This window comes from Magnolia sinica, chromosome 8 (genome assembly GCF_029962835.1).
Source record: "Magnolia sinica isolate HGM2019 chromosome 8, MsV1, whole genome shotgun sequence".
Taxonomy (NCBI): Eukaryota; Viridiplantae; Streptophyta; class Magnoliopsida; order Magnoliales; family Magnoliaceae; genus Magnolia; species Magnolia sinica.
This window is the reverse complement of record NC_080580.1, coordinates 54,407,719-54,418,349: the sequence shown is the minus strand read 5'-3', so window position 1 is coordinate 54,418,349 and position 10,631 is coordinate 54,407,719. Positions and strand designations below refer to the sequence as shown.

General features: G+C 38.5%; 1 protein-coding gene across 1 annotated transcript; it reads left to right on the top strand.

Moving 5' to 3' along the window:
• The first annotated feature begins 997 nt into the window (after positions 1-997).
• LOC131253329 (transcription termination factor MTERF8, chloroplastic-like) lies at positions 998-9,869 on the top strand. The gene is made up of 2 exons (XM_058254290.1): positions 998-2,441; positions 8,934-9,869. The coding sequence occupies exon 1, from the start codon at positions 1,199-1,201 to the stop codon at positions 2,414-2,416; it is 1,218 nt and encodes a 405-aa protein (XP_058110273.1). The 5' UTR covers positions 998-1,198; the 3' UTR covers positions 2,417-2,441; positions 8,934-9,869.
• The last annotated feature ends 762 nt before the right edge of the window (positions 9,870-10,631 follow it).

The window sequence follows — 10,631 nt, the reverse complement described above, 5'->3', positions numbered from 1 at the left end:
TTGGAGACCTCCAGCTTGGATTCAACCTAGAGTTCTCATGCAATTCAAGCCGTAAAAAGAGAACCAAAAGATGATTCTGGCAACGAATGTGGAGGAGGGAGTTACTATTATGGACAAGGTTACTCATGTTACACGCCACAAAGGCATTCATCATACAGAGGATATTGAATGAATAAAAGGTTTATTGGTTTGCATGTGGAACTCCATTTGAGATTCTGAACATACTTTTAATTTTTGACAATATTTATTTACTTTGTTCGTTTTATGGACATGATTTATTTACTTTTGATTTCAAAACCAAATCAGGTAGGGTTAGCCCTAAATCGGTCTGACTCGACTCAATGCCTAACTCTAGTGGATCTGCCATGTTTCAATGATCAAATATTCAAAATCATGCGTATGAAGCAAACCTACACTTTTCGACCACTTTCCCTTTCCTCTCGCATGTAGTATTATGAGATTAGTCATGTAAAAATTAAAATGAGCACAATCGCATTTTTTTGCATGTTGCAATGCAAAGAAGACCCCTCTGAGTGCTTTTAAGCGACTTCTATATTTTGAACATAGTCCGGACACTCCAAGACTAGATTTTTAAGCTTGGGCTTAGCACTCGGGTCAAGTGTTTGAGCCCAAGCCCTTATGGCCTTACCATAGTAACCCAACCAGGCGACCTGATCCGACTCGGTGCCAACTTGATCCCTAATGCTAGATTTTTAAGCTTAGGCTCAGCCCTTGAGTCAAGTGTTCGAGCCCAAGCCCTTCTGGCCATGCCTCAGTAACCCGGCCCGACGACCTGATCCAACTCAGTGCCAACTCGATCCGACTCGGTATTTCTGACCAGCGGACTCAGTTCGGATCAGTCCAGCCCAGACCCGGACTCAGATCGAGTCAGCCATGCTGGACTCAGTACCGAGTCGGGTCGAATTCGGGTCCGCTCTAACTTGGTCCGACTCGAGTCGATGCCCAGCTCGGTTAACAGGTCCCCCAGTCTCCACACCACGATAAAGGGCGGTGAGCGCCTCACCATACAATCCGCGTCCAGTCCCACTGGTTCCTCTTCAGATCTTGATACAGGTTTCTACTTGCTTCCTTTCAGATGGAGGCTGATCCATGACTTTCTTTACCTCTCATCAAAGGCAGTTCATAAACCTGTAAGTAGCTTCTCAATACTTCCCTGAATTTTCTTTCATTTCATCAGATGTTTCCCTTCATCCACATCAGAAGAAAACTCCACCGTATCACCACCACTACTAAATACTCAACACCTCATTCTCTCTTTCTTCTTCTCCAACAAAACCCATCTTCTCTAAAACCTTTCTCTAACATTTCCACCAAAACCCAAACACTACCTTCCTCTTTTACACTCTCATACCTCATCAACTCATGTGGCCTCTCCCCACAATCAGCCCTCTCAGCCTCTCAAAAAATCCAACTCAAATCCCCACAAAAGCCAGATTCTGTCCTCTCATTCTTCAGAAACCATGGATTCACCAAAAACCACATTGCAAATCTCATCACCAAGCGCCCACAGGTCCTCCTAGCCAATGCCGACAAAACCCTCATGCCCAAGATCCAATTCTTCCATGGTCTGGGCATTCCAGGCCCAATCCTTGCTAGGATCATCTCTTCGGACCCTACCATCTTGACCTGTCGTAGTCTGAAAAACCATATCATCCCATACATTGATTTCATCAAAACTTACGTCCACGCCAATGAAGATGTCATCACCAGCATCCACCGTTCAACCCGCTCTCTCCACTGCAATTTCCAAAAAGTAATGGAATCCAACATCAGAATCTTGTGGGAACATGGCGTGCCTGAATCGAAGATTTCTAGATTGATCACGCTTCAGCCCGCTGCATTGCTGAAAACTGCAGAACAGTTTAATGAGATTGTTGCGATGGTCAAGGAAATGGGTTTTGATCCATCAAGTGGGAATTTCATCCTAGCCATCCGTGTCATTTCGATGATGAGCAGATCGAATTGGGAAGAGAAGGTGAATGTTTATCGGAGCTTGGGGTGGTCTGAGGATGAATTCCTCTCCGCATTCAAAGTTCAACCCAATTGTATGATGACATCAGCGAAGAAGATCAAGAGTGTGATGAGTTTCTTTACGAATGAAATGGATTGGAAGCCGTCAGATCTTTCTAGATACCCATGTATTCTATTACTTAGCTTGGAGAAGACGATCATCCCGAGATGTTCAGTCCTTCGGATCCTAATGTCAAAAGGTCTTATTGAGAAGCAATCCAGTGTACATAAGGCATTGATTATTAGTGAGAAGGCCTTCTCCGAAAGATTCATGGTCAAGTATCAGGAGAGCATTCCTGAAATTCTGACAATGTATCAAGGTAAAATGGGATTTGTAGGATTATGTATCAAGTTGGAAGATGTGGGCGGGACACTGAAATTGTAGATTTTCATCTCACAGTAGTGGAAAGGTATGCATTGATTTGCCTTGATGCTTTGCTTTAGCACAATTACAATTTCGTTCCAAAATGGGAAATATGTATATGCAAATCAATCATGGGAGTAATGTCTTGCTTATGTTATTTTTAATCTGGCATGATTCTACATCAAGTTTAGCAGGGTCTCCTCTGCAGGGGTCTTTGGTAGGGTTTTATTGTATTTTAGAGATTGGGCGCCGTCACTTTGTTGGGTTTCTTGAGGGCTCCCCATGCTTGGGCCTGCTTGTTGTATTTTTAGTTTTGTAGATTTTTATTTTACTTGTTAAAAAAAAAAAAGTTTTCTGTTTTGTTCTCCTTCTGTTTTGTTTCTGTTTTTGGCTTTGCCTAATAAATTGCTTCATCTTTCAAAAAAAAGAAAGAAAGAAAGAAAGAAAGAAAAAAGAATCTACATTGAAGAGTATTGTAGATTGTTAATTACAATCATTTGGTCTGTGCAGTTAGGTATCTAGACTGAACTCGGAACTCTTCTGCATGAAAGTAGCATATCCCACTAATCACTATCCAATTGGTGGCTTTTCAATGGATGCTTACAAATGATGTGATCATTAGTCCAAATTCAACGTGTGGATTTAGATGGTTTAGATCACTAGTGTGGTCTCGTGCTACGGTCCTCTGCTATGGGATTCACATTTTGATCGGTCTAGAATGCTAATGGATGATGGATGAGAACCATGTTGAAGAAGTTGGTACAAACTATCACTGTAGTCTAGTCCTGCTATAAAATAATTGCATTGAGGAAGATCCTACTCTCTTCTTGAATATCATGGCATTTTTTATTTTTTTTTATAACAATCTTCTTGTTTTCTCTATCTAAAAGAAAACACAAACATGCTGTTGTTCCAATAGAAGGGTAGGGAAGGGTAGTCACTTTGTGGTTGCTCGGACTGTTCAGTTCAGTTGATTTTTGTTTTTTGTTTTCCCCCACATTTTAGATCCATTTTGGGTGTGTTTGGATACACTATCAGAATACATTGCATTTTATATCCAATAACAGTTTCATTCTGTCACATTCATGTTGAAGATCTGGACTCCCAATTGGAATTATCTTAATCCGAATTGGATTTGAAAGAACGCAACTCCAATTTGAGGGCTACTTCCTCATTATGATCACCAGGGAACATCGCCAAGTTCTGCTCCTTTGTCTTGATTAAACTGAATTTTCACAATTCTGTTTACTTAGGCATCCAAACACTTCAGTTCTATCACTAATGGTGGCTGGTGTAATTCAAATCCACCAGTTCTCTGAAGTTGTAAAACTTAAAGAGAATATGATGGTTGGTGTTTCTGACTGTGATCACAGAGAATGAGGTTCTTCGTGCTGTTCTAGGGTATTCTCAATTCATCGAACCCTGACCATTGGTACATAGTTTTAGCTAATCTAATTGTCCCGCTTGTTTGATTTATATGAAAGTTCCATTTCTTCCAACAATACTATTGTCATTGCCTTCACTTTCCAACATGGGTTCTAAAAGAAAATCTATAACAAGTGAAAAGCACCCAATATCCCAATCATGGTGTGCCATAAAGGCCGTTACATAAAGATAACGGTGGCAGCAATTACACATTATGGGGTCGTAATGGTCATAATAGCCGTTTTGGAAAAAATGACCCGTAACCACCGTTAACAGCCTGTTACGCCCCCTGTAAAGGCTGTAATAGCCTCATAATGGTTTGTTACGGCACAAATACATGTTTAAAATATATATATATATATATATATATATATATATATATATATATATATATATATATATATATATATATATATATATATAAAAAAGAAAAGTTATGGGGCGGATACGAGTTTATTGGCTTCTTTTTTTTTCATTAGAAAAAGAGACTGTAACGACCGTTATGGTGGCCGTAATAGCCGTTACAACCCGTATCGTAAAGGTAATGGTGGTGGCCATTATGACCCTATTACTATTACGGAATACCTTGATCCCAATCCTTTGAAATTGTAGTTTACGTAAATCCAAGATTTCAAATTTAACTTGCCCATGGTAGGACAGTGATGTTAAAAGCTGGTTGTGCCAATGAGATTGTCATGAAGATTAATGAAACAGGTTTCGATCGTGAGTCACGACGACATTTGTCCTATCAGTGATGTGTAAACTTAATGAAAGGTTCTCAAGCTTCATCTTTATTTCTTAGAAGGTATATATATAGAATAATCGTCTACGAATGTTACATAGTACATTTTGCCTCCTCTAAACATGTGATTTCTAAAATTACCTAAGTCACTATGTATTAATTCTAATAACTCGGAACTTTTTGCTAACAAATTTAAAGGATTTTCTAGCAAACTTGGATTCCATATAAGTTTCACATTTTTTGAAGTTATCGACTAAGATGTTAGGTAGTAATCCTATTCGTTTCATTCTTTCAAGGGTTCTACGTTCACGTGCCCTAATCTACTATGCCATAATAAAAGAGATCCAACAATATTAGCAGAACCGAATGACATCTTATTATCATTATAAGAAACGTTTACAATGAAGAAACCATCACTACAGTAACCCTTTCTAAGGAGGGTTTCATTCTTGGTCAAGCTTATCAGAATCAAATACTAGTTTAACTCCAGCCTTATTGAGGAGCGAACCAGAGACCAATTTGCGACAAATGTCAGGCACATACAACACGTTCTTTAGCATTAAAATATTTTCCGATGTGAACTTTAGAGCAACATTTCATTTCCCAACAACTGAAGAGGATTAAGCATTTTCCATGAACACTTGTTGCTCATCTCTCGTTGCTTGATAGAAGGTAAACATGCTCTGATCCTTACATACATGCCGAGTTGCCCCGGTGTCTAATATCTATTCAATATTGTTTACTAGAAATACTTCGGACACTGCAATTACAATCATGTTCAGATTTTCTTTAGTTTCACCGAGATTGAGTTTCCTTTCTTTTTGTCATTTTGTGCATGACTTGTTTCCACTAGGTTAGCCTTTGATACAGACCCATTTGCATTTTCAATTTGATCTCTGCTTCTTTTAGCTTCCTCTATTCTTATGTGTATGATTATATTTTCTAAAGAAATATCATTTTTCTTATGTTTCATTCTGTTTTTGTATTCTTTGTAGGAAGGAGATAGCTTTTCAATCAACGCCCCTAACAAGAATACTTCGTCCATTTTCATTCCCTCACCCATCAGTTCATATACCAGATTTTGATAATCATGAATTTGATTCGTGATAGGTTTATCGTCTATCATTTTATAACGATGGAAGTTTGCAATAACATATTTCTTAGATCTTGCATCTTCAAGGACATATTTCTATCTAGCATGGTCCAAATGTCCTTAGTAGATTCATAAGAAATATAGATGTCGTATAATTCATTGGACAAATATTTATAGTTATTGGTACCTCTAAATTCATTTTCGTTGGTTAGATCAACTATAAATAAATATGAAAGAATGTAAAAAATCTTTAATGTTTCCAGTGCAAAATTGATTTTTTGTTTCCATCTTTTGAAATTTTGTCCAACGAACGGTTTGATTTTTAGATAGTTTAGTCATAGGGTTGACTGTGATGGTGGCCATGGAACGCAATAGAGTTTTGGTTGTAATTTGGTTTTCAAACAGTTAGAGAAATAGTCAAACGTTGGTTATTGAAAGGAAAAGTAGAAGAAAACTTTTTATGTTTCCAAATGTTGAATAAGATATTTACTATTTTCAAAAATTGAATATCTGGTTTCAGGAGTGTTGGAAATAATGTATTGAAAACAATAGATAATATTCGGAAAAAGAAAATTAAATAATAAAATAAAGTAAGAAAAGATTACTTATTTGTTTGACTTGCGGCGTGATTGGGTCAATCGGCTTGAAACCAAATCTACCCTCCTTGGACTGTGTTCCAAGTGCAACAAGAATCTTGGATAGTTGGCTCTAGGATACAACGACTATGAGTGCACTTGTTGTACACGAGCTTGAACTAGCGTGCAAAACTTAAACCCGAAGTAAGTTGACTTGGTGGCAAACTCAATTGCAAAACACCCATCTAAAGATTTATTTTAAAGAACCAAAGAGAAATCATTGGTTTTTAATTAATGAATTTGGAAAAGGAGTATGTTTATATATAGATCATGATTGGGTGCTTAAAATACCGTTTCAAATAGGTTAGGTCCATTGGGTTTGAACCCAACTGGTGCGACCACCTGAACAGATGTGTCCCTGGTTTGAAAATTCGCACAAAACTGACAGGTGTGAGTATACTCGTGGAATGCCGAACAAAACCGTTAGTGCGAGTGTAATCTCACATTGACATAGACCCATACCCAAAGCAGTGTGGCGCACATGTGTGGTCAATGGCATGGGTTTGGGCTGATTGCATAGCCCCTCCATTGGACCAAATTCACATGCCCTCCGAGAATGGGCTCAAGCCCCTTGCAAAACTCTCTCCTATATACTTGAGTTTTCCTTTGGTCCTTTCCAATGTGGGACAAGAGAATTACACTAAAAACAAAACACTTACAAAATGAAACATGGAGGGAAACCTTTGAATTTTGAAACAAAATTATTTTAAAATACAACATCTTTCTGATGCTTTTGTTCAATTGGCAATGCTGAAAGGTAATGAACTCACTTCTTTGATCCTTTGCCAACCTAGCATTAGTTGGGACGCATGGTTCCCTTCTTTAGAATTAATTACGATCCATGCACTTTCAGCCTTTTTTTTTTTTCCTTAAAGACCTGGGCCCACACGGGCAGAACCTGATGATTCCACAACCATCTGCATTTATACTGTAGATATGCAGGATTCTGTACATATGAGATGATTGCTCAGTGATCCAAACCATTTATCTCACGGACCCCATCATAGATATTGCTTCCCTGAAATCTCTCAGATTCAAAGATTGTGACCCGGCGAGGGACATTTGAGCCATCAATTTGGTAGGCTCCAGTATGAGAATTACAGATGGTCCAATCATCAGGCAGGCCACAATGGTAAGTTCTGGACTATTGGGAAGGTGCTTAAAGAGATGCCTGATACATGTGTCAGCTGAAAGAAGATTAGAGAGGCCTGATTTTTTTGTCCAGGTCATCTATATACTGGAGCATGTTTGATGCACAGCTCTGATGTTCCGTACAGTTGCTAGGTTTGACATGTTTAGAGGTGCATGTGGCCTTAGCAACGTTCATAAATTAACACCGTGGTATGTTGATAGAAATTGAATTTTCACCCAAAACCTAGATATGCATGGGCATGTGAAAAGTACAACCAAAACATACAAAATCCAATTAGGTTTGTGTGAGGAGTTTTGCCTGTCCATGTGCTTAGAGCAAAAGCTTTACAGGTTTCTCCATCTTATCAAGCAGATGTTCCAAAATACAAATGAAGCAAAGACTACAGAAAATTAGGGAAATGGCACTGATTTGATTTGGTCCCTTCTTTTGATGCATGTATTGTCTCACATAGTGAGGGGGTTTTCTGTATGCATAGCAACCTCTATCTAGATTTCTTGTTCTGATCTTTGAATTTCTTTTGGTTTTGGGTTTTCTGATTTTATTTCGTGTAACTTCTCTTAGGATCCAAATGGTTAGGTTTAGAAGCATTAAGAATTACTTTCTTCTCTTTGGTTAGATTTACCTTAGAGACATTCTAACTCATTCTTGTTTCGAGTGTTTGATTCTTTATTACTTTGCAAGCGAAGCTTGAGCCTTTCAAGGGACAAATCCTTTTGCTCTTGCCTAAGCGAGCTCTTATAGTTTTCTTAGGATCGAGATAGCTTTTTTATTATTGCTGCCACCTGGAACTGTTCGTCTTACAAATTCTCAGACATAACTGTATATACAATTCCTTGAAATTCATGGACTTGTGAAAGAAATGATTTTTTCATGAACCATCTGATACTTTTAAGTACTTTTTGACAGTATACTTCTTGGCCCCAGCCTCATTGGTTTTGTATCGTGTATCCAAGCCTTTCCAGAGTTCACTGGTCAAATGGGAGTATATGTCATAGATATAATCAGCAACTAGGTTGAAGATATGATTTTTGGACATCTAGTCATCTTCCTACCATTTTTCATGCATATGATGAACACATTTCTGTACATGGTTTGATCATTACATAAGCTGCTTCTAAGGAGGCTAAAAAAAAAAAAAAAACATTCTATTGCTGCTTTCTAAAATTTGTCTCATCAAGGGTCATGTCTAAAGAGAGGGGGCATGAACTGAAATAAATGACTATTGGAAAGTGGTGACTCTTGGTAGAATATAAAAACTAAACCCATAGTTGTGGGAAAGAGCACACCCATACCCAGATAAAATACTTTATTATTTTGAAATCTCAAAACTACAACATCTAGGAATTGGGTCAGGTTTGGGTCCCTGTTTGGAGCCAAAGAAAAAGGGGTCTAGTTGGGTCTAGTTCCACCATCTTGTACCTGATTAAGATCTAGTTAATTTTAGATAGCAGCAGTCAGAAGCTAACTATCTGATGTTTTTCTCATGCAAGGTTTCAAATTCTTGGTCAGCAATGGTGAATCAACCCTTTTTTTTTTTTGGGAAGTTGAATGGCCAGGCAGCTGTTCTCTCTCCTCCAAATTCCCAAGTCTATACAGGACTGGTTAGTGAGATGTATATATCAGTCAAAGATTGCGTACAGATTACAGAAGACAGGAATAGTGGAATATAATCCTCAATTAGGAATTTAAAGGATATCGAATTGGTGGATTTCCAGTCCCTTCTCCGCATGCTGAATGAAGCGCACATCTTGCCACTGGTGTGGGACGAGAGAATCTGGAATAGGGATTCTTAGGCAAATTTTCAGCCAAATCTTTCTTCAGATGTTTCTCTTCTGACATTAAAAAGACTGGATTCGACAACCCCACCTTGAGTTTCAGCTTCCTCATGGCTTATGGCTTGTGGTAAAAAGGAAAATCTCAACAATCGACAAATTGCAATGTTGTGGCATCATGCTACTAACCACTGTGTGATGTTTGAAGCTAATGAAGAAAACAGCCACCACACTCCACTGGCAGGTGGTGTCGTCTATCTGGAATTCCTTCCTTGCCGAATTCCTACCACCCGGGTGAAGCATTTAGAAGAGGAATTCATCCATTCGAGCAGCTGTCTAACACACAATAAAGGAAGAATATTGTGGAATTTGGTGTTTTTTGCGATTTGTTGGGGGATTTGCAAAGAGAGGAACAACAGAATTTCAAGGGCGTACTGGTCAAGAAGATGAAAGAATCATAATCATATGGACCTTGCTTTCCTCCAAAATTGCAGAAAGTCTGCTTGGGACACAAAAGCTTCGATTTGACCCAACACAGTAGTAAAAACTTGTGTACCTCCTAATGGGTTACACAAAACCGAAGTGTGTTCCAATTTGTTTTTGTTTCTCGTTTTGGTTCATATGGGCTCTGCTATGCCTACCTTCTAACCCGGAGCTCGGGTTCTTTTATCAATAAATATATGGATGTATATGAGAAATACTCGTGTGTTCTCAAAGCACTATCAGTTATAAGTGCTACTAGTTGCAACTGTCACTTGGAAAGTCCAATGGATAGATCTGAACAGTATATTATAGACCACCATGCAAAATATCATGCCCATCGGATGATCAAATTATCCTCCTGAATGCCTACAAAAGTGACTTTTTTAGAATCATGAGCAATCTATGATGGGACTCTGCAAAAGCCCAAGATTTATAAATCAATCAATTGGACTGTTCATGTGTCCCAATTCAACTAGGAACACTTATAGTGCTCTGAGAGCTCAATCCTAAGTGTTAGATGCTAGTAAAATTCACATAAATATCATCAATATCACAACAAAAAACTATTCCAATTCATGTCAATTCCGATTCTAATCACGCTAGTCATGCTCAATTATGAATTATGGATTGAATTGGAATCAGGAAATCCTAATTGAAAAACGCCAATATCTAATTGGCATGTATGGATGCTCTCCCCACGCATGAGATCGATAGCCAACTCCTCTGAATGTTCTCGCCTCCTTATGGTGGATAGAGTGCATGGTATTGAGTCAGAGATAGTACGCCTGACTTGGAGTTGCCACTAGCTGATGAGCTCGGAATTTATGATTGTCTAGACACCGTAGAATTGTTATAGGTTGGGAATCAAAGACTCCAATCAGGATGACTAATGTGGTTGGTTTGTGTTTGGAGATTCACCTTTGCAATGGAGAA

Excerpts from the sequence above, each read along its gene's own strand:
- LOC131253329 (XM_058254290.1), top strand. The coding sequence starts at position 1,199 with ATGTTTCCCTTCATCCACATCAGAAGAAAACTCCACCGTATCACCACC.